Source organism: Canis lupus, chromosome 15 (genome assembly GCF_003254725.2).
Source record: "Canis lupus dingo isolate Sandy chromosome 15, ASM325472v2, whole genome shotgun sequence".
Classification (NCBI taxonomy): Eukaryota; Metazoa; Chordata; class Mammalia; order Carnivora; family Canidae; genus Canis; species Canis lupus.
Genome location: NC_064257.1, coordinates 9630486 through 9655660, shown reverse-complemented (window position 1 = coordinate 9655660; position 25175 = coordinate 9630486). Strand labels below are relative to the sequence as shown.

General features: G+C 38.7%; 1 protein-coding gene across 6 annotated transcripts in view; it reads left to right on the top strand.

Annotated features, from left to right (window-relative positions):
• OSBPL9 (oxysterol binding protein like 9) overlaps positions 1 to 25175 on the top strand; it is a 160770-nt gene that overhangs the window by 26920 nt on the left and 108675 nt on the right. For 4 of the 6 annotated variants that reach the window (XM_025420091.3, XM_025420090.3, XM_025420088.3 and 1 more), the window contains exon 2: positions 3478 to 3528. The exons of the other annotated variants lie outside the window; for them this stretch is intronic. In XM_025420091.3, coding sequence (XP_025275876.1) covers positions 3478 to 3528 — 51 coding nt within the window. The remainder of the gene's footprint in view (positions 1 to 3477; positions 3529 to 25175) is intronic. 6 annotated transcript variants of the gene reach the window in all.

Below are 25175 nucleotides of genomic sequence, written 5' to 3'. Positions count from 1 at the left end.
ATGCTGGTCTTTTTTCTTTTTTGGACCTTTTTAAAGAATCTAGGCCAAATATTTTATAGGATGCTCACAATCTGGATTTGTCTGATTGTTTTCTAGTTATATTTGTTTTAATTATTTTTACTTTATTTCTTTCAGTGTTTTCTAATTCATAGCCTTAATAGTAGTACCATCATTGGGGCCTGTCTTATTCTTTTCCTGTTTATTATAATCATGTTTTTTAAAGTGGAAGAGGAATTAAGGTTGAATATGTTGGTTCTTACCTTTATTTGTATTCTAACTCTCATTGGGTATTTTCAAACCTAATTATTATTTTTATGTATGCCTTGACACTTTTGAAGAAAAGTCTGAGGTATAATAAAGGGCTATTAAATTCTTAGGGAAAATAATAGTGAAAGGGAATATAAGGGAAGGGAGAAGAAATGTGTGGGAAATATCAGAAAGGGAGACAGCACATAAGGACTCCTAACTCTGGGAAACGAACTAGGGGTGATGGAAGGGGAGGAGGGCGGGGGGTGGGGGTGAATGGGTGACGGGCACTGAGGAGGGCACTTGACGGGATGAGCACTGGGTGTTATTCTGTATGTTGGTAAATTGAACACCAATAAAAAATAAATTTATTATTAAAAAATTCTTAGGGAATGTTTTTGTTAACTGTATTTTTGCTAACTGTATTGTTAGTAAAGAACTCTAACGACTGTGCTTGGTATTGAGAATTTTAAAATAAAATGTATGAATTCTTGTTGGATTTTAAATGGAATAAAGAAGACTGTCTTTAGTTTTTTAATCATTTAAAAAATAGTCATTTTGAACATGATGAATCCCTATGGCTTGGTACTCTTTAAGAATTAACTTTGATTTATCATTACAATACTGTTACATTCATAAGTTTAGAATCAATGAAAACATGACAGGCTATATTCATAGAAACTACTACAGACAAGGGGATAAGGTAGATCTTTATGTACAGACATACACATATCCCCAATAATTTTTTCTTGTTTTATTGAGATATAATTGATTATAGCATTGTATAAATTTAAGGTATACAATGTGATGATTTGATATATGTATATGTTGCAAAATGATAACCATAATAAGATTAGTTAACATAATCTATTACCTCTCATAGTTAACCTTTTGTGTATGTGTGGTGAGGACTTTTAAGATCTTCTATTAGCAACTTTTAAGTATACAGTATAGTATTGTTAACTATAGAAAATGCTGTGTATTTAAATCCTGTACAGTTATCTTGTAACTGGAAGTTTGCCTGTGGCTCAGTACATTGGAAGGAGGGCATCCATGGTTTAAAGTGAGACAGGGGGATCCCTGGGTGGCGCAGCGGTTTAGCGCCTGCCTTTGGCCCAGGGCGCGATCCTGGAGACCCGGGCTCAAATCCCACATTGGGCTCCCGGTGCATGGAGCCTGCTTCTCTCTCTGCCTGTGTCTCTGCCTCTCTCTCTTTCTCTCTCTCTCTCTCTGACTATCATAAATAAGTAAATAAAAAAATTAAAAAAAAAAATAAAGTGAGACAGTTTTTTTAAAGCATAATTTCATGATGTTGACTTATTTTATGTCTTTCTTACATAGGAGAGTACAGAAAAATATCAGTTGTTGAGGTATTAAATATTTTAAAAACAGATTATTTGAGGATTCACTTTATTACACATGACTAAATTTAATTTTGGGAATATTTATTGAATATCAGCATAAGGCTTATTATGCAGAACATAGCCTTTACTCGGCCTAGTCAAGTAAGGGAGACTTAAAGAGTAAGCAGCACTTCCTTAGTAAATATTTTTTTGAGCATCTAATGGTGCCAGACACTGTTCTGAAGCATAAGTCAGATACAATTCCTACTCACTAAGGAATATGCAGTCTTGTGGGTGAGTTAGATAAGTAAATGACCCCTTTATAGCACAGGGTGGTGTATGCCATGACAGGAACATACAGGAGATTCTGGGAAAAGGATGGGAATGTAAATCAGAGGTAAGGTAAGGTGTTGATGAGTGACATCAAGGCAGAAAATCAGGGTCAAGGATCTCAAAAAAATTTGGGGAATTGAAAAGAGATAAAAGCAATATTTATCAAAATGTGGTCCTCCATCTGCTGAGTCATTATCACATTATCATTATCAGTCAATCTTAAACTTCTGGGTGATTCTTAGCCTTCTAGATAATTCTCAAACTCTCTAAAATCTGAGAAATACTGAGCTAGAGTTAAGGGGCATGAGGTGGAATTAAAATTGGTGTAATATGTACTACATTAAAGACACACATAAAAAAAATAAAGACATAAAATTCTAGGGCTAGGTTTATTTGTTAGACTATAAAAGATTTTCTAGTTTTTTTTTTTTTTTAAAGATTTTATTTATTTATGAAGGACACACACAGAGAGAGAGAGAGAGGCTGAGACATAGGCAGAGAGAGAAGCAGGATCCATGTAGAGAGCCTAATGCAGGACCTGATCCCGGGACTCCAGGGTCATACCCTGAGCTGAAGGCAGATGCTCAACCGCTGAGCCACCCAGGCATCCCAGACTATAAAAGATTTTCATTTCATTTTATTTTTTTTATAGTTGACATTCGATATTATGTTAGTTTCAGGTATGACATGGTGATTCAATACTTATACATGTTATTCAGTGTTCATCACAATAAATATACCTGCCATCTGTTACCATACAAAGTTATTACAGTAGTATTGAATATGTCCTCTCTACTGTACTTTTCATCCCCAAGACTTATTTATTTTATAACTAGAAATTTATACCTCTTAATCCCCTTCACCTATTTTTCCCATCTGCCAACCTTCTTCCCTCTGGCAACCACCAGTTCTCTATTTATAAGTCTGTTTGTTTGTTTTGTTTTTTAGATTCCACATATAAATGAAATCATAGGGTATTTGTCTTTCTCTGTCTACTTATTTCACTTAGTATACTACCTCCAGGTCCATCCATGTTGTCATGAATGGCAAGATTTCATTCTTTGTTATGGCTGAGTAATATTCCATTGCATGTATATTTGTGTGTGTATACCCACACTCTCTCTTTTTTACCTGCTCATCTGTTGATGTATAGTTAGGCTGGTTCTATTTCCTGGCTATTGTACATAATGCAAAAAACATAGGGTGCTTTTATCTTTTCTAATTAGTGTTTTTATTTTCTTCGGATAAATACCCAGAAGTAGAATTACGGAGTTGTATGGTATTTGTATTTTTAATTTTTTGAGGAACCCCCTTACTGTTTTCCATAGTGGCTTCACCAGTTTACATTTCTACCAACAGTGCACCAACATCTCTACCACCACTTTAGTAAAACTCAGTCATTTGAAACTAATTTCTATCTTAAAGTGACTTGGAGGGTTGGAGAGGGATGGGTGAATGGAGGGATATTACTACTGTAAATTTTTTCTCTTTATCCCCAGGAGATTCTAAAAATAGTCTATTTTTTATTCATGGAATGTTTTTGTTTTTCTTTTAGTCCAAGGACAAAATGATGAGAGGCTCTCGCAGAGGATGTGTTAGACTCAGAGTGAGTATTTATTCATTTTTATGAAAACCCAATTTTTACAGGAAAAAATATTTTGATGGAATCATGGAGGTCTGTTTTCTCACTTAATTGTTGGCACAGGCAGCCAAGGCTCAGAAAGAAAAAAATTATTTCTCCAGCTTAACTACTAGCCAGTGCCAGAACCAGGACTAGAACTATATTCTTTTTGTTAATGTTTTAATGTTGTATCCATGACTTAATGCAGCTACTGATTTTTTTTCTTTCACCTCTATTTTATAGTCAGGGACCAGGACTAGAAATTAAATAAGTTATAGTGTTGGTAATAGAACACATAGTAGAAATAGCTTTGAAAAATCCCTGCTTATAGTTGCTTTATTTTTCCTATTCAACACTATTTAATAAGGGTTTTTGCAGCAGAGATGTCCAATAGAAGTATAATGTGAGCCACATGTTAATTTAAAATTTTGTTGTAGCCACATTTAAAAAGAAAAAGAAACAGGTGAAGTTAATTTTAATATATTTTGTTTAGGCCAGTATATCCATAATACTATTATTTCAACATGTAAACATTAAAACAATAATTAATGAGGTTTACATTTTTTTTTATATTAAGTCTTCAAAATCCAGTGTGTCTTTTATGCTATAGCATATTTCAGTTCAGACTAGCTGCATATCTGGTGCCCAGTAACCACGTAAGGCTAATAGTGGCTACCTTACTGGACAGTGCGGCTTATAGTTTCACACTGCTTTTTTTTTTTAAAGATTTATTTATTTATTCATGATAGACACATAGAGAGAGGCAGAAACACAGGCAGAGGGAGAAGCAGGCTCCATGCAGGGAGCCCGACGTGGGACTCAATCCCGGGACTCCAGGATCACGCCCTGGGCCAAAGGCAGGCACTAAACTGCTGAGCCACCCAGGGATCCCTCACACTGCTTTTAATTGCTTGTTCAGTTTCCGTCATTGTCCAAATTGCTAAAGGCAAGAAAGAGTACATGGTTGGGGATACAATTTCTAGTACTCCATTATATCTGAAGGTGAGCCTACCTTTATCATAACTAGGTAAATCAGCTTCTAGTAGTCTTGTCTTCTGGCTCCTGTTTCTACCATTTTTTTCCTGCACGTTTGCTTTTGAAGATGTGAATATATTTGGTCATATTTGATTTGCATTTTTCTTTCTGCCATTTTTTTCCTGTATGTTTGCTTTTGAAGATGTGAATATATTTGGTAAACATTATTGCCTTTATTAACAGTAGCTAATTGGCAGAATTGGGAAATAACTGAGAAAGAAACCAAATTCTTCCCCTCCTCCAGTTTATTGAAACTAAAAAGCCCCCTCCCCCCACAGTGGATATTTCTCCTTCACCACCTCCAGCTTGTGGCAACTACCAATCTGTTCTCTGTATCTGTGATACAGAGTGGGTTTTTTTCTGTTGTCTTGTTTTGTTTTGTTTTTTAAGATTCCACATATAAGAGAGATTAGACAGTATTTGTCTTTCTCTGACTTATTTCTCTGGTCTCCTGGTCTATTCTTGTTATCACAAATGACCCAATTTAATTTATTTATATGGCTGAATAATAGTACAGTGTATGTGTGTATACATATTTAGATATATAAAGATATTTATAGATAGATATATAAAGAAATACATAACACAGTTTCATTATCCATTCATCCATTACTGGACACTTAAGTAGTTTCCATATCTTTGCTGTTACAAATAATGCTGCAGTGAATACAGGGGTGCTGGGTCATATAGTAGTTTTTTTTTAAATTTGGAGGGACCTCCACACAATTTTTCTGTAGCAGCCACAGACATTTACATTTCTCTCCATACTGCATGACAGTTCCCTTTTCACCACATCCTTACCAACACTTGTTATTTCTTGGCTTTCTTTTTTTTTTAGTTGCTTCATAAAAACGTTTATGAATTCTACCTTAATTTTCTTTCTTTTTGTTATTGAGGTAAAATTGGTATAGAACATTATATTAGTTTCAGGTGTATGTTATAATAATTTGATATTTTATATGATACAAATTGATCACAATAATTCTAGTTACCATTCATCACCATACAGTTGACTTCCTTCACCATTTTGTATTTTTCAACCCTCTTCCACTCTGATGTCCAATCTGTTCTCTGTATCCATGAATTTTGTTTGTTCATTTGTTTTCTTTGAACAAATAACCTAGAAGTGGAATAGCTTCATCATATATATGGTCGTTCTGTTTAATTTTTTGAGGAACTTCCATACTGTTTTCCATAGTGGCTGCACTAGTTTACTTTCCCACCAACAGTATACAAGATTTCCTTTTCTCCATGTTTTCTCTGCTTGTTATTTCTTGTCTTTTTGAGGTGTGAGGTGCTGTCTCATGGTTTTGATTTTCATTTCCCTGGTAATTAATGATTTTTTTTTTTTTACGATTTAAGAGAGAGAGAGAGAGAGACAGAGAGAGAAGCAGGCTCCATGCAGGGAGCCCACCGTGGGTCTCTATCCCAGGTCTCCAGGACCCCACCCTGGGCTGAAGGTGGCGTCAAACCGCTGCGCCACCAGGGCTGCCCTGATTAGTGATGTTAAACATCTTCTCATGTGCCTGTTGGCCATCTCTATGCCTTTTTTGGAAAAATGTCTGTTTAATCCTCTGCCCATTTTTTTTTTTCTCTTTCCATTTTTAAATTGGGTTGTTTGGGGATTTTTTTGCTGTTGAGTATGCGGGTTCTTTATATATTTTGGATATTAACCTCTTATTGGATATATGATTTCCAAGTATTTTCTTCTGTTCAGTAATTTGCCTTCTCATTTTTTCTTTAAAGATTTTATTTATTTATTCATGAGAGACAGAGAGAAAGAGACAGAGACAAAGGCAGAGGGAGAAGCAGGCTCCATGCAGGGGGAACTCGATCCCAGGACTCTGGGATCATGCCCTGATCTGAAGACGCTCAACCACTGAGCCACCCAGGCATCCCCGCCTTCTCATTTTGTTGATGATTTCCTTTGCTATGAAGACTTTAGTTTGATGTTATCCCACTTGTTTATTTTTGCTTTTGTTGCCTTTGGTTTTGGAGTCAGAACAATGCTAAGGATTAGCTTACCACTTAAGTTTTTTCTGAGTTTCATGTTTTCAGATCTTTGTTCAAGTCTTTAATTATTTTGAGTTAATTTTTGTGTATGCTGTAAGATAATGGCCTACTTTGATTCTTTTGCATTTGGTTGTCCAGTTTTCCCAGGACCGTTTATTGACAAGATTGTTCTTTTCTCATTTATGTTCTTGACTCCTTTGTTGTAAATTAAATGACGATATGTGTGTTTTTCTGGGTTCTCTATTCCATTCCATTCCATTCCAGTGGTCATTGTGTTTGAAAAATCCCCACCCGTTAAAAGCTCAGTTCTATAAGCCTGCCCTCTCCCCACTACTTCAGAGGCTAGTTGTAAGCCCCAGGCTATTACCTCTATCTGACTGACCAACTACAAATTGGAGATTCCAACAACCTCTTCCTTAAGTTCAGTTAGTTTGCTCAAGCAACTCACAGAACTCAGGAAAACATGTTTACCAGTTTACTAAAGGATGTGAATCAATAGCCAGATGGAGAGATATAAAACAATATTCGGGGAAAGAGTGTGGAGCTTCCATGCCCTCTCTAAACATACCACTCTCCCCCCATCTCCATATACTCACTAACCTGGACCCTCTCTGAACCCAGTCCTTTTGGGTTTTTATGGAAGCTTCCATGCATAGTCATAATTGACTAAGTCTTTGGCCATTGACTGATTCAGCCTCCAACCATTTCTCCTCACCCATGGTTGGAGGTGGGGAGGACTGAAAGTTCTTTTTTTTTTTTTTTAATATTTTATTTATTTATTCATGAGAGATAGAGAGAGAGAGAGAGACAGAGGCAGAGACGCAGGCAGAGGGAGAAGCAGGCTCCATGCAGGGAGCCCGATGCGGGATTCGATCCCCGGTCTCCAGGATCACGCCCTGGGCTGAAGGTGGTGCTAAACTGCTGAGCCACTGGGGCTGCCCCAGGACTGAAAGTTCTAACTTTCTTTTTTTTTTTTTTTTTTTTTAAGTTCTAACTTTCTAATCACATAATCTGTTCTCCGTGTAATCAGCCCTCATCCCCTCCCCCACTTTTAAAAGATTTTTATTTATTTAAGAGAGTATGCTTGTGAACACACAATCCAGGGTGGAGGGAGGGGAGAGTGTGGGGGAGGGGGAGGGAGAGGGAGAAGTGGTCTCTCTACTGAGCTGGAAGCCCGACTTGGGGCTTGATCCCAGGACTCTGAGATCATGACCTGAGTTGAAGGCTGACACTTAACTGTCTGAGTCACCCAGGTGCCCCAACCTGCCCTCATCCATAGGTGGGTTCCCAAAGTTGATCCATTAACATAAGAAAAGACACTTTAATCACTCTTAGTACCTAGGAAATTCCAAAGGTTTTGGGAGCTTTGAGCCAGAAACTGTAGATGAAGATCAAACACATATGAGAAATATATTTTGGTCTTCTGAATAACCAAATGTATATTTCTTATAAATCACAATGTTACATATTGATTTCTAGTTTCATACTATCATGGTCAGAGAAGATGCTTCATGTGATTTTAGTCTTCTTAAATGTAAAGAGACTTGTTTTATGATCTAACACTAGCTATCCTGGAGAATGTTGTATGTGCACTTGAGCAGAATTTATATTCTGTTGGTTTTGGATGAAATTTACTGTATTTATCTATTAAGAAGTCCATTTGGTCTAATGTGCCTTTTAAGGCCAAAGTTTTATTTGATTTTCCATCGATTATCTATCCATTTGTGAAAGTGGGGTATTGAAGTCTCTTACTATTGTATTGCTATCAATGTCTCCCTTTAGGTCTGTTAATATTTGCTTCATATATTTTGGTTCTCCTATGTTGGGTGCATAAATGTTTACAAATATTATGTCCTATTGTTGGATTGACATCTTCATCATTATATAATATCTTTCCTTGACTTTTATTACAGTTTTTGTTTTAAAGTCTATTTTGTGTGATACAAGGATAGCTATACCAGTTTTCTTTTGGTTTCCACTTGTACACAGTATCTTTTCTGCCTCACCACTTTCAGTCTGTGTGTCCTTCAATCTGAAGTGAGTCTCTTTCAGGTGACATATAAAGGAGTCTAGTTTGTTTATGCATTCAGCCACTCTGATTTTTGATTGGAGAATTTAGTTCATTTACATTTGAAGTAATGTATTTATTACTGTTTTGTTAATTGTTTTCTGGTGGTTTTTGTAGTTCCTCTTTGTTCTTTGTTCTTTTCTTGCTCTCTGTCTTTGTGGTTTCATGTCCTTCTTTACTATTATGTTTAGATTCCTTTCATTATAGGTTTTGCTTTGAGGTTCACATATTACAGCCTATATATGTGTGTGTATGTGTGTGTGTATCTATGTATATCTGTATTTTAACTTGATAGCAACTTAAATTTGAGTGCATTGTAAAAGCTATAAAGCTATATTTTTGTTACCCTCCCACTGTGTTTTATATTTTTGATGTCATATTTTACATCTTTTTATTTTGCGTATCCCTTAACTAGTTATTGTAGTTATAGTTAGTTTTACTACTTTTGTCTTTCAACCTTTATACTAGCTTTAAAGGTGGTTAATCCATCACCTTTGCTATATATTTGCCTTATGCATAAGATTTTTACTTCCACGTGTTTTCCTGTTAGTGCCTTTTCTTTTCACCCTAACAATGTCACTTTAACAATTCTTAAATGGCTGGTTTTGTGATAAGCTCCTTTATCTTGTCTGGAAAACTCTCTCCTTCACTTTTGAATGATAACTTTGCTGGGTACAGTATTCTTAGAAGCTTTTTCTTTTGGCACTTTGAATATAACATTCCACTCTCTTCTGACATGTGAAGTTTCTGCTGAAAAATCAGCTAGTGGTATTTTGTGGGTTCTCTTGTATATCACAAGGTTTTTTTTAGAGTCTCTTTAACTTCTGACATTTTATTTTTTAAAAAAGATCTTATTTATTTATTTGAGAGGGAGAACATGAGGGGAGGAAGAGGCAGAGGTAGAGGAAGAAGCAGACTCCCTGCTGAGCATGGAGCTGGATGTAGGGCTTGATTTTAGGACCATGAGATCATGACCTGAGCCAAAGCCAGATGCTTAACTGACCTCAGTCAGGCTCCCCCTAACTTCTGACATTTTAATTATATACTGTGTTTTGGTATAGATATCTTTGGGTTCCTTTTACTTGGGGATTCTCTGTACTTCCTGGACCTGAATGTGTGTTTCCTTCCCCAGGTTTAGGAAATTTTCACTCATTATTTCTTCAAATAAGATTCCTGCCCCTTTCTCTCTCTTGTTCTGGGAGCCCCATGATGTGAATGTTACTTTATTTGATGTTGTCTCATAAGTCCCCTAAGCTATATTTACTTTTTTCATTTTTTTTTTTTCCTTTTGCTGTTCTGATTGGATGAGTTCCATTGCCTTGTCATCAAGTTGACTGATCTTTTCTTCATCTAGGCTACTCTTGAACCCCTTTAGTATTTTTTAAGTTCAGTTATTGTAGTCTTCAGTTCTGTGACCTCTATTTGGTACTTTTTAATATTTTCTATTTAAGTTCTCATTTTTTTAACCCATCCTTCTCCCCAGTTTGGTTAGCATCTTTATGACCATTGACTTGAACTCTTAATCAGGTAAATTATTTTTGTTTCAAGGGTTTTTTTGTAGGATCCCTGGGTGGCGCAGCGGTTTGGCGCCTGCCTTTGGCCCAGGGCATGATCCTGGAGACCTGGGATCGAGTCCCGCATCGGGCTCCCCGTGCATGGAGCCTGCTTCTCCCTCTGCCTGTGTCTCTGCCTCTCTCTGTGTGTGTGTGACTATCATAAATAAACAAAAATTTAAAAAAAAAGGTTTTTTTTATGAGGTTTTACCATGGTCTTTCATTTGGAACATATGCCTGTTTCTCACTTTGTTTGACTCTCTTTGTTGGTTTCTATACAGTAGATGAAACAACCACCTTTCCCAGTCTTGAAGGAGTGATCACTGGCAGGAGATGAACCTTGTCATTCAACCCTACCTCAGCTCTTGGTTGTCTCAAACTTTTGTGCTTGTCTAAGCAGTGTGTCATATTTGTAAAAGCTCCCAGTAGTTGAGGATGTCCAAGACCTGTCAGAGTGCCAGAGGAGAGGATCTCAGTACCTAAATTCAAACTGACTGGGAAGCCAGACCCCGGGGCATCAGCTTTTACATGCATGCAATTATATATAGTATTGTGGGACTGCAAATGTAGGCCCCACTGGCCATCAGAGTCAGGCCATTTGGAGGTATCCCCTGGATGGCAGTCACACAGAAATATTGGGGCTGCAGATGTGTGTAAGAGCTCTTTTTTAGGTGATATCAGAAGTTGGAGCAAGATGGTGTCCACAGCCTGTGTTCCCTGAGAGCGGCTCCATAGGTCACTAAATATATGCCAAATGTGAAGCCTACCCCTCAAGCCAAAACTATGGGACAAGCCAAGGGGCCCTCTTCACAGAAAGACTGGGGAGTCTGCCTTGATCTACTGTTTGTATAGTTGTAATCTTCCAAGAACCATCTCTTTTCTTACCACAGTCTCGTGGAACCCAGCAATGCAACCTACCCTGGTCACCAGAGCCAGGTGATTAAGGGCATCCTCTGGGCAGTAGCCAGGAAATTTGGGGCACTAGGGCACCAGACATGTGTAAAACTTCCCTCCAGGAGACACTAGTACTCTGGGGTGTGGCAGAGGGTGAATGTGAAGGTAGTACCCACCCTCCAAGTCCTCTGGAAAGGAGTATAGTTGGCCCCAATTTGCATGTTTAATTAGAAGCTTGTCCCTCAGGCTGCAGTCATGATGCTTAGCTAGTAGGGGTTTCCTTCACAGAAAGACTGGGCTCCTGGGTCTGTTGCCTCTTGTGCCCTGGGGTGGTAGCTGTGTAAGATTTTTTTCTCTGTTGTTGGCACTGGGTGGCTCAGTTAGTTAAGCCACTGACTCTTGATTTTTGGCTCAGGTCATGATCTCAGGTTTGTGAGATCAAGCCCCATATCAGGCTCCACCCCCAGTGTTGAGTCTGCTTAAGATTCTCCCCTGCCCTCTGCCCTTCCTCCCATTTGTGCCCACTCACACACACTTTCTAAAATAAATAAATAAAAATCTATAATATAAAAATAATTTTCTCTGTCGGTTATAGACTGTGGGGCCCACAAGTGTAAGTAAGCCCCCCCTGGTCACTATAGCAAGGTGACATAGAGTTGTCCCCTGGTAGCAATTGCAAAAATCAGAGCACTAGACAAGTATAATTTCCTTTCTGGGTAACACTGATTATTACCCCATGGGACAGGAATGCAAGCTCCTCTGGCCTCCAGATCAAGGGGCATCCCCTAGGTAGTAGCCCCCAAAATTGGGGCAGCAGACAAATGTAAAAGCTCCCTTCCAAGAGAATGGTGGTCTGGAGCATAGCAAAGGGAGAATGTGAAAATGGCATCCATCAGTTTCTATCCTGGTGAGTGTTTCAGGAGGCTCCTAGATGCCTGCATGTTTGGCTGATGCTTTCATGTCAATAGGTGAGCCTCCTTAACTTTTTTTTTTAAGATTTTATTTTATTTTTTAAATTTATTCATGAGAGACAGAGAGAGAGAGAGAGAGAGAGAGAGAGAGAGAGAGAGAGGCAGAGACACAGGCAGAGGGAGAAGCAGGCTCCATGCAGGGAGCCTGATGTGGGACTTGATCCTGGGTCTCTAGGATCAGGCCCTGTGGTGAAGGCAGCACTAAACCGCTGAGCCACCCAGGCTGTCCCTTAACTTTTACACTTGATCTTAGCCAAAAGGCCGAGAAGCGATTGCCCCTTAACTTTTAATTCAGTGTGATCAGCTGCCCGTGAGCTGGGCCTTGGGGTGGGTGAGTCAGAGCATCTGAGCCCTTTAAGAGCAGTTTCCTAGCTCACTGGAGTCTTGTGGGTTTCCAGATGCAAGCCTAGTTGATTTTCAAAATTGTTTTGTCTCCAGTGTATGTCTTAAAAGTTGGGATGCCCAATGTGAGGTTTGAACCCCTTGCTCCCCAAGGAAAAGCTCTGGATTTTGAGTTCTCTCTAGGTTGTAGGATGCAGTACCTGGAGTATAGTTTATGGTAAAATCGTATTCCAGCCTCTCCTACCCACATTGATGTGGTTTTCTTTTTGTTTACTAGATGTGTAGTTGTCACTCAACCAGCCTTTAAGGTTTTTTTTTAAGATTTTATTTATTTATTTATGAGAGACACAGAGAGAGAGGCAGAGACACAGGCAGAGGGAGAAGCAGGCTCCATGCAGGGAGCCGGACGTGGGACTCGATTCCAGGTCTCCAGGATCAGGCCCTGGGCTGAAGGTGGCACTAAACTGCTGAGCCACCCGGGCTGCCCAGGGTTCTTTTTTTTTTTTTTAAAAGGAAATTATTCCATGTGTAACTGTAGATTTAGTATGTTTATGGGAGGAGATGAGTTCAGGATCTTCCTATGTTGGGCAACCCCGGTGGCGCAGCGGTTTAGCGCCACCTACAGCCCAGGGCGCGATCCTGGAGACCTTGGATCGAGTCCCGTGTCAGGCTCTCTGCATGGAGCCTGCTTCTCCCTCTGCCTGTGTCTCTGCCTCTCTCTCTCTCTCTCTCTGTGTCTCTATGAATAAATAAATAAAATATTAAAAAAAATAAAATCTTTAAAAAAAATTAAAATCTTTAAAAAAAAAAAAAGGATCTTCCTATGTTGACATCTTGAATTGGAACCCAGGAAGAAAATCTAATGGAAAAATTCTCATGCTGAGATAGAAAAATAAGTATGGTAAATTTGCAGGTTGGAAATGAGACAAGCTTGTTTTGAGCAGATGATGTATATGTGATAGCATAAAGATTTTTAAAAATTCAACTAATACTATTTACTGTTTTTTTTTTTCTTTCCATTGGTTTCTCTTTTGTCATCTTGGTTTTACTGCTTTTCGAAGCATTTGTTATTGACCTTAGTCTCCACTCTGTCTAGTATTAACTGCTTTCTTGGCTTGAGATAGCTAAGTAGTGAAACTTTGGCAGAGCTGTGCTGTGAGACAGCTCTTTAGTTGGCTTCAGTCTGGGTTTGGGCCACTGTCTCATTGTTACACTTAATGTACTATTTTTTTTCTTTTAAATATAACTTAATTATTAACCCTTCTGACTACCACCCAGGTTAGGAAAGAATTTTGGCAACTACTCTGGAAGCCTCTTTATATGCATCATTTAATTACAGGCCTCTTCCTGTTTCTTATATAAAACAGGCCCCTATTTTTTTTTTTTAAGATTTTATTTATTTATTCATGATAGTCACACCGAGAGAGACACAGAGGCAGAGACACAGGCAGAGGGAGAAGCAGGCCCCATGCAGGGAGCCTGACGTGGGATTCGATCCCTGGTCTCCAGGATCACGCCCGGGCCAAAGGCAGGTGCCAAACCGCTGCGCCACCCAGGGATCCCCCCCTCCCTATTTCTATTATAGTAATCACTTCTTGGATTTACATTCCTAAATTCTATACTTTTGTCTTGCTCTTCTTTTCAACTTTTACCTCTTATTTGCAATTTATCTATTGAAGAATCTAGACGCTTTGACCTATAGTTTTCCATAGTGTAGAACTCACTGATTGCACACAGCTATAATCCTGCATACTCCTTTCTCTTCTGCTTTTCCTGCAAATTAGGAACTGGATGGAGAGACTAGATCAGACTCAAGTTCGATCCCTTTGGTAAGGCTATAGGTGGTGGTGTGTTGTTTTATCAAAAAGTATATAATGTTTGGCTTTTGCTCCTTACTGATACTAGCAGCTACTGATGCTCAGTTCCTAGATTGAACAACTTATTTGGAAGTTGCAAAATTATGATATTTCATCATTTTGTTCTAATTTTTATCAGAAATAATTATAAGGAATTAGTTTTCTTCATGAATTTGGTTATCTAGTGCTGTAGATCAAATAAACAGGATAAGTGCTTAATTATTTCCTTTTACTTACCCAGTTTTCAAGATAAGGAACTGACTTAATGGCATCCTGGATGGCTCAGCGGTTTAGCGCCGCCTTCAGCCCAGGGCCTGATCCTGGAGACCCGGGATAGAGTCCCACGTCAGGCTCCCTTCATTGAGCTTGCTTCTCCCTCTGCCTATGTCTCTGCCTCTCTCTCTCTCTCTGTGTCTCTCAGGAATAAATTAAAAAAATCTTAAAAAAAAAAAAAAAGGAACTGACTTAAAACAACACTGGTTTATATATATCCAAAAAAAATTGAAAGCAGACTCAAATGGTATTTGTACAACTGATGTTCATAGCAGAATTACTCACAATAGCCTGGAAATAGAAGCAACTCAGTATTCATTCAGTGGATGAATGGATAAGCAAAAGTGAGCTATATACACACAATGGAATATTACTTAGTCTTAAAAAGGAAGTAAATTCTGATGCATGCTACAACATAGATGAACCTTGAGGACATTATGCTTAATGAAATAAGACAACCAAAAAAAGATAAATACTATATGATTCTACTTATATGAGGTACCTAGAGTACCAGGAGTTGGAAGGGAGATTGGGGAATTAGTGTTTAGTGAATATATAGTTTTAGTTTGGGAAGATTAAAAAGTTCTGGAGATGGAGATTTGTGATGGTTGCACAACAGCATGAATGTACTTAATGCCACTAAATTGAACACTTAAAAAATGTTTAAATGGTAAATTTTGTATTTTACCATAATTAAAAAGCCTCTACCTAAACAAAACAAAACAAAACAAAACAAAAAAAAACCCAAAACAGAAAACCACCTTTACCTATTTACTAACTCATAGTTCTGTAGACCAGACATTTCAAAAGCATTCTCTGCCTCAGGTCTCAGAAAGCTGAAATCAAGGTATTGAGGAGGCCTGGGCACTTATCTGGAGGCTCTGAGGAAGAATCTAAGGGAGAATCTGTTTCAAGGTCATTGGCAGAATTCAGTCCTGTGATTGTAGGACTGAGGTTGCTGTTTTCTTGGTAGCTCTCAGTTGGTTCTCTCAACTTCTAAAAGCTGCACATATTCTTTCTCATGTGACCCCTTCCATCTTCAAGGCAGCAGAGCAGGAGCATTGAATCCTTCTGGTGCTTTGACTCTAACTCCCATTTTGCTACCAGCTGCAGAAAACTCTGCTTTTAAAAAGCCTCAGGTGATTAGGTCACACCCACCAGATAATCTCCCTTTAGCTGGAATCATTCCAATGATAACTTATTCTGTAATAAATCACTTCAGAGATGGCTCATCATACTCATTAGGTTTCCACCCACATGGAAATAGGAGGAGATTATATAGGGGCAGGTGTTATTTAGGGGCCTTTTGTTTTGTTTTGTTTTTGTTTTTGTTTTGCTTACCATGCAGCATGACAGAGAAGAACCAGACATACCGGTGTTTGAATATTATTTTTGCCCTTGTTGACTGGAAGAGGGAAGTTATCTGTAAGCTTCTTGAGTTTGAGTTTTCTCTTTAAAGTGGGGATTATAATATCCTTGCAGAATTTTGTGAGGATTGGGCATCTGGCACTTAGATGGAAGCTATTAATTAATTTTGTGTGTGTGTGTTTTAAGAGTTTTTTGGTATTTTCAAAAAGCTGGACTTGCCATTTGGCTTCCTATTTATGAATCATTTGGAGAGTTTGTTTACAATTAGGTTCCCAGGTCCTATTCTCTAGATAACACTGTTTCAGAATAGGGCCTAGAACCTGTTTTTTTTTTTTTTTTTAAGATTTTATTTGTTCATGTGAGACACACACACACACACACACACACAGAGAGAGAGACAGACAGACAGACAAAGAGAGAGACAAAGAGGCAGACACAGGCAGAGGGAGAAGCAGGCTCCATGCAGGGAACCCGATGTGGGACTCGATCCTGGGGCTCCAAGATCATGCTCTGGGCTGAAAGCAGTGCTAAACCACTGAGCCACCCAGGCTGCCCTAGAACCTGTTTTTTTTAAAGTAGATTTTGTTTTGGGGTTTTATGCAGCCAAGTTTGGGAACACTGGTGTAGTAGAAGGAATCAGAGACCTGGGGTTAAATCTCAGTCAGCTTTACCTCTATGACTCTGTGCCGTTGGGCAGTTTTTTTTTTTTTTTTTTTTTAATTTTTTTTTAAGGGCAACAAACGTTTATTGGCTCGTCTAAAAGCCCGACCGGAGAGGGGTCTTCTGTCGCCATCACCCCCGCCAGCCTGAGGTGGTCCCACTCAGAGGTCCCCGGGGGCCACCCCCACTGCGCAGACGCTGGAGATGGGGGGTGCGGTAACAATTTCAGGAGAAGCAATCCTTGGCGAGGTTTTGTTTGACAGCAGGTGTGGGTAAGGGGGCTCCGCGTCCGAGACCCGCGGTGCCGGGGGCGGGGCAACCAGCCGGGTGACGTCAGGCGGAGCGCGCTGCTCCCCGGGCTTGGTGTGCGGTTCGCCCCTTGGCTCCTTCCCCGCCGGCTTCCCGAACCTTCCCCGCAGCCTGAGGCCGCCGGCCCAGGTTCTTAGGCATGGCCCGTCCGCCCTCGGTCCGCGATGAGCCGCGGCTTCTCGTTGCCTTGGTCGCCAGGTCCTTCTGGGTCAGCGCTCGCCCTGCGGGCCCCGCGGCCGCCTTGTCTGCCTTGCCCGCCGCCAGGCCCAGGCCCAGGCCCAGGCCCGCGCGCCCCTCCGCCCCGCCTCCCCTCCGACGCCCCGCACGGCCGCCGCGTTCTTGCTCATTGATCGCTGCCTGTTCCGGCCCGCGGCCCATTTCTTGGAATCCTCCACATCTGCTCCTGTCTCTGAGCTGCCAGGACGCCTGCCCGGGCTTGGCCTGGCGTCCGCGGGGCCCTACTCACACCTGCTCGCACCTGCTCGCACAGCGCCGTCACCGGGTCCCCGTCCCCGTCCCTCGGCCTCGGCCGGCGCTCAGGCCCGGCGGTCCGTCCGGCGGTTCCGCGGCCCCACTGGGCAATTTTCTTGACCTCTGTGAAGATAACCTGTAACTTGTAGGGTTGTTGTGAGGCTTAGCAATTATATACACGGTTTGGCACATAATACGTATCTAATTGAGAACTGCTGTGGTTGATAATGGTGATGATAGATAATGCATTTATCACCTAGATTCTGAGTGAGCTTAATGAACTACCATGGACTTGGGCCACAGAAGTCTCCCCACTTCTTCATCCACCCCAGACTGTGTTCCAGCTGCACTATACTTTGTGTTCCCTCACTGTGTTTCTTCAGTCCTCAGTGCTTCTGATATCCTGGTATGTTTCTTTTCTTACGTCAGAAATTCTGTGCCCTTATCTGGTGAGCCCATCTTTTAGAGACTTTTCAAATGTTCCTCCTTCTGTGTAGCATTCCTGATCCACATCCTTCTAATAGACCTGATCCTCCTCTATGTTTTCATAACACTTGCCACTTATATCCATGAAAGTATTTATTGCATGGTATTCCATGTTATTTTTTCTGTTTCCTCTACTCGATAGTAAGTTCACACCCTCTGTCACAAACAACAAAAACAAAGCAGAGACACGTATGGTTTTAGGCTACATAAAAAGGAGAATAGGGAAAGGAACCAGTAGTTACTGAGTTATTAAGCTCTTTGGATCAAGCACTGTGCTGGATGATTTTCATATGTATTTCCATGATAACCCTGTCAGGTAAATGGTATTACGAGGAGACAGATTCAAGCTACTTTCAGTAACTTAACAAGGTCAAAAAATATTGAATCTGGTATTAAATTTGTGTCTGTCTCATTCCAAAACTCTTGTTTAATCCTTAGCGTTACCAGGCTTCTATTATTTTTGATTTATAAGAGTTAAATCAGTACCTTGTACCTTGCTACAAGGTAGTGTCAAACCAGCGGAGGAAAGCAGAACAAAAACCATTTCCTTCTCATCTTTTATGGTCTTTGACTATATTGGTGGCAAACTGTATGCCACTAGGTGGTGCCCTCGCCTAGTAAAAGATGTAAAATGTTGATTGAGACCTGGGGGTCTGATTCCAGCCCCCTGAACCCCCTCCTACACACACATGCTAGCCAAAAGCAAAATATTGCCATTTATAGGGAAAATCTGCAAAAGGGAGAAATAGCAATATAAAAAAGGTAGTATGTGATACAAAGAACAAGCCATATACAAAATGGAATTCAAGTCTAGATTCTGCTATTTACTAGCTTTGTGTGTTCAGACAATTCCTGTATTCAGCTCTGAGTCCTATTTTCTGGAACAGGCATCATATAATTTACTCATAGAATTATGGATATCAAGTTAATTGACATATTAAAAAGTACTCCAACACCATGTTTGGGAACTTAGGTTCTTAATGAATGGTAGTTGCTGTTGTAATTAATAAAATGAATCTCAGATGCAGAAGAATTCTGCAGGGCCTTCAGAATCACCAAAGTAAGGTAAATTATACTGAAGATTCTTATGTTAAATGTATTGTGAGTTTTTGAAAACTGTTAATCCATATATGACTTCAAGTAACAATTTTTACCCAGTCTAATGAAACTGAATACTCCATTTACCAGTTGTGCTGGTCATCAGAATTGACTGATTGCCTGACTGATAACGTCATCTGTTCCCTTTTCTTTTAGTCCATCACAAGAGAGGTCAGCAGCATATCATGATGGATTATTAATAGTTTTAGCACTGACTTTTTCTGCTAGTGCCTTATTTCATTGACTGTACGTTATTTTTTCAAATGTTAACATCTCAGACTTTAGGATTCATCCTACAATCATTGCCATCTTAGAATGAATGCAAAAAAGTATTTTTAGGTGAATGTATAAGTGAATGTCTTCACTTTCAGAGGTGCCTGGCTGGCTCAGTTGGTAGAGAGTGTAACTTTTGATTTTGAGGTTGTGAGTTCAAACCCCATGCTGGGTGTAGAGATTACATGAAAATAAAGACTTAAAAAAAAAAAAAAGGAGGTCTTCACTTTTGTCCCCTTAGATCTGCATCCTATCAGAACTTCTACCTATTGTTTTGTCATTTCACTATGAAAAATCACTCTATTGATTTCTGCCTTTTTTGTGAAATCAGTAGCTTTTTTGGTAAGCATCATCTCTTCTTGTGAATTTGACACTGAAAATGTCCTCTTTTAGGCAAGATATAAACTTATCTTACACTTGATCTTAGCCAAAAGGCCAAGAAGCGATATAAACTTTTCCTAAATCTCTGTGAGTGGTACATAGGTATCATTTTGTTGTATTTTTCTGAATGTGTGTAATATTTCATAATTATAAATTAAAAATAAGAAAGTGATGAAATGTTAGCCAAATGAAAGCTTGGAAATTGTATTAATACGAGACCTAATAGATTTTAAGAAAAAAAAATTTAAATTGTTACAGGAAAAGAGAATAACAAAAAAGCAGTATTACCTAGATAACATTCTTAGACAACAGCAGAATAAGTTAGAAATCTCTTAACAAAATAGCCATTCACTGCCTTACACACATACCTCTAAATAATTCATTGGTGAATGTAGAATTCATAGTTGAAATTATGAATTATTTAAACCTGAATAATAATGAAGGGGCCACATGTTAAAACTGCATCTAAGGCAGTCTTTCATTTATGATCTTATATTAATATAAAACAGATTGAAAATTAATGAGCTAAGCATTAAATTTAAAAAAATAGAAAAAGGTAGTAATAAAGTAACAAGAAAATGACAGGAAATTTTTAGAGCAGAGTCCTTTCTTTATTAATATAGATGTCAAGGAGTGCCTGGGTGGCTCAGTCGGTTGGGCGTCTGCCTTTGGCTCAGGTCATGATCCCAGGCTCCTGGGATTGAGCCCCACATCAGGCTCCTTGCTCAGCAGGGGAATCTACTCCACTTTCTCCCTCTCCTTCTGCCCTTCCCCACCATGCTTGTGCTCTTTTTCCTGCTTGCTCACTCTCTCAAATAAATAAAATCTTAAAAAAAAATATAGAGATGTCAAAATCCTAAATAAAATACAGCAGACCATACCCAGTAGTGTATAAACAAAAGGTATTAGGACCAAATGGAGTTTATTCTGGGAATGCTGGGATGCTAATTTTAAAATTAATAAAATAATTTTTAAAAAGATTTTTTATTTATTTATGAGAAACAGAGAGAGAGAGAGAGAGAGAGAGGGGCAGAGACACAGGCAGAGGGAGAAGCAGGCTCCATGCAGGGAGCCCGATGTGGATCTCGATCCTGGGTCTCTAGGATCACACACCAGGCCACAGGTGGCACTAAACCGCTGAGCCACTGGGGCTGCCCTAAATAAACAAAATCTTAAAAAGAAAAAAAAAAAAGACTAAAGGAAGATCTGAACATTGGAAAAGCTCTGTACTGTTCCTGCTTGTTAAACTCATTCATATATAGACTCTTCTCATATAAATTAATCTATAAACACGTGATTTAGTAAAAACCACAATTAGACTTATCAAAAAACTTGACAAGGTGTTTTTAAAAGTCACTTAAAATAGTAAAGAGCCAAGAAAAATTTGAAGAATAAGGAGTTGAGGGACTTGCCATTCCAGATGTTAAGACTTTTTTATGAAACTGTGGTAATTAAAATGATATGGTATTAGTATAAGGGGAAAGAAATTGATCAATGGCACAGAGGAGAATGGGAATTTAGAATATGACAGCATTACAAATCAGACATTGTCACTCACTAAATGAAGCTGGATCAACTTGCTGCTTATATGGAAAAAATAAAGTTTACTTCCTATCTCATACACAAAAGTAAATTCCAGAGGTATTAAAGATATAAAGTGAAAATTCATACTTGTAAGACAGTATAGAAGAATGCCTTTATGATACCAAAACAGCATAGGATGTTTTAAAGCACAAACCATGGTAGAAGATAACCTTGGTAGATTTTATAACATTCGCATTTGAAAACTCTTAAACACCACCAACAACCAAAAGACACCACAATCAAAGAGAAAGACAGCCCATGGACAGGAGAGAACATAAATACAATGCATAAACCTGACAAAGGATTAATATCCAGAATATATAAAGGAATCCTACAAATGAATAAAAAAGACAAAAAGAAAACCCAAATAACACATACAAATCAAAAGAAGAATGCCCCCAAAAGAAAATGTATGAAGGGTATGTACATTCAGTTCATGTAAGAGGAAGTAAGAATGGCAATAAATGTGAGTAGGTTCTTATTAATATTGGAAAATGCAAATTAAAACTCCAGCAAGATAGTATTTTTATCAGATTGCCAAGGATTTATAAAGTCTGATTATACCTAGTGTTGGCTAGTGATTAGGGGTATAGGAATTTTCTTTTCTTTTCTTTTTTTTTTTTTTTTTTTTTTTTTTAATTTTCATACAGTGTCAGTTGGGATATAACAGTACAACCACCTAGGAGAGCCATTGTGCAGTATTTAGTAAAGTTGAAGATATGCCCAAATCCACACTAAAATAGAACTCTATTCCATTGCAGAGCATGTGCTTGATATTTTCTTACAGAAGTGTTACCAGGAGACGTGTAGTGATGGTTATTGCTAGATTACTGGAATAGGAAAAATTAAAAGTAACCTAAATGTTCTACATAGTAAAACTGATACATTGTGGTATACTTAGATTATGGAGTACTATATAGCAGGTAAAATATAGGTCTATATTGTCAAAATGTGTGTATATATACACACATTTGCAACATGGAAAGTATGTGTGTATGAATGTATACATATATAAATGTATAAAGTATATATATATTTACTTATTTATTCAACATGAACAAATCTCAATATTGATTGAAAAAACCAAATTACTATTCTCTTACTATTAGCTAGAACAATGTCTAGAAAATTTAATAAATTCTTGCTTAATCAATGAATGATGTTAAAGTAGGTCCTCCATGCAGTAGCATCTTTGGTGAGCAGGCTACACCTCAAGCTTTCCTGCTTCCTTCTGTTTTGTCGACTTCTCTTTTTCCCCTCTAGACGATGTGCTCTTCCAGGGTAGAGATCTATTTTATTACTGTTTATATTTCCTGGCTATTAGTGTTCCTGGCTCAGAATAGGTATTTAATAAATGTATTGAAGTAATTAGTGAATACTGCTTATTATAATAGTGCCCTTATGTTAAGGAAGGGCTTTGGATCAGGAATTGCAAGACCTTATTTCTTCTGTCTTTTGGTTGTGGGACGCTGGGCAATTTTTCTTTTCTTTATTTCCTTTTTTTTTTTTTTTAACCTCTCTGAGCCTTAGTTTTCTAATTTCTAAAGAGTAATACCTGTTCTAAATTTCCAAGATTGTATTTATTTGTTTATTTATTTATTTTTAAAGATGTTGTTTATATATTCACGAGAGACACAGAGAGAGGGACAGAGAAGCATGCTCCTTGAGGGGAGCCCGATGTGGAACTTGATCCCTGGACCCTGGAATCACGCCCTGAGCCTAAGGTGCTCAACCACTGAGCCACCTAGTCTTCCCTCCAAGGTCATATTTAAATGTATTATATGAATGTAAGAGATGTTAATATTTTAGCAGGGAGACAAAGGTATGTAGTTTTGGGTTTACAGTGGGAGTAGCTGTGCTGTGTATTCTCAGCACTGTCTATATTGTTTTTAGGAGTTGTGTGAGCAATCTGTGTCCCAGAGGAGTCATCGTTTCTTTTTTATTATCTTTGGAGCCAGTTTACCAACCCAGTTTTCTCTTCTTACAAAGGGAGGTTGGCTCTAAAATAGCCAGAACTCTGTTTTGTGGGGGTTTTTTTGTTTTTTTTTTTGTTTTTTTTCACTAAGCTCTGAGAGCAAAACTTTCTGTGTTTGGTATCACAACTGTGACTCATGTCTGAAGTATGTTTGTGTATATAGAGGAAAGAACAAGAGGGAAAGTCAGGAAATTCATCGGATTGCACTAGACTCCAACTCCAGTTACTTTCTATCTGGAACTTGGATAGTGTGACCCTGCAGCAGCAATCTTGGTTAGCCTAAGTACTGATCACCTGAAAGATTGATCATCTTATATCTTCAGAAGAAAAATCATGAAAAGTCACTGAAAGAAATATATGTTTGTTATGTTGATATAGTGGGTTATAAAAGCATGGTTGAAATAAAAACTTTGGTATTTTGATGGATTAGTATAGTAAAGAACTTTAATAATAGGATATTATTTTATACGTGGATTAGCAAAGGGAGTTTTGCTTTATCAAATGTAAAAAATAAGTGCTATAAACTCAGATAAAGAGAGACGATGGATGTTTGGTGGAAGAGAGCCTGGGACAATTGGTAAGCCTCAAGCTATCTAACTGTAGGATTTGATAAGAGAGGAGAAGTAGGCATGGAGCAAATCACCAAGAACATTAAAGGCTAAACTATGGCAGAGGGACCATAAACTCTAACCAGGATACTCTTAAGAATAAAAATTGATTGGGGACACTCTATTAAATATTATGCTAGGACAACAGGAATAATCAGAATGTCCCAGACAAATCAGGTCATTTGGTCACTTTTTTTGAAGGTAAAGAGGAGTCGTTAATAGGGTTACATATCTGACAAGGATTGGGGGGTTAAAAAATTTAGGCAGGAGGCTTGGGCAAGTCTAAATAATCTTGACTGAAAGGGAATGAGAGAGGTGGGCCAATTACTAAATGAAGATGTGTAATTGAAAATAATTGTTGTTTAAACAGGGTAAAAAATTTGAAAACACGTAAGTGCTGTTATGAGAGAACCAGTAGTCAAAGAAGTTGACAGTTGGTAGAGTAAGAGACCTAAAGAACTATGATAGGGGATGGAATCCCTTTTCCATATGACAAGTGGAAAGGAAGCAAGAGTGGGTATAGATGCAGGTGAATGTTCAGGGTAATGGCAAGACCTAATAGGACTGGGAGATTGTTATCTAGCTTCCAGTCTTCAAAAAAGCATTTTTTTTGGACAGAGGAGGGGAAAGTGTAATGGACGAGAAAAGAACACTTTCTCAGGTTGTCACAGGTATAATAGGTAGAAATAATTCTGAAGCACAGCTTAGGTAGTTAAGGGCCACTGAAGAAAGAAGTGGTCAGCAGCAGCAACAGTGTTTTAGACTGGTGGTATATGACAAAACTGGAGAGTGCTAAAGTGGTCATTGGAGACCTGTGAGAATGTAGTTTGGTGTAGTGGTGGAAAGAAGCAAGATTGCAGGAGTGGGTGAAAGTTTAAGGTGTGGCCAATTCCCAAAAGTTCCACTGTGAAAGCAGTGAGAAAGGAGGTGGTAGCTAGGGGGAGATAGGGAGTTTTGCTTTTGTTTAACAAATGGTTGGGAATTGAGCTTGAGGAAGGACATGAAAGAAGTGTACTTACTTGGTGTGTTTGGTTTTTTCCCCTAGAATGTGGAAGAAATGTTGGGGATGAGTACATACAGGGCCCTCTGTGTGTTAAGGAGCAAGGGGCTGTTTGATGACAATGGAAAGGTTGGTTGTGCCAGATTTTGAATAGTCTTGAATGGCATTATGAAGAAACGTTTACTTTATCTATTAGTTCTTGGAGACCCAAGGAGGGTTTTTAAACATTTTTATCTCCTATGAGAGTCTGTGCTTCAGAAATATTACTGTGGCAGTAACAAAGACAGGACTTGAAACGGTAGCCAGACTGAAGGGAGACAGATTGCCTCTTAAACATGTAGTGATGAGAGCCTGAATTAGGGCATTGGCAGTTCATGGAATGGAGAAGAGTTGGTATATTTGAGATTATATTTC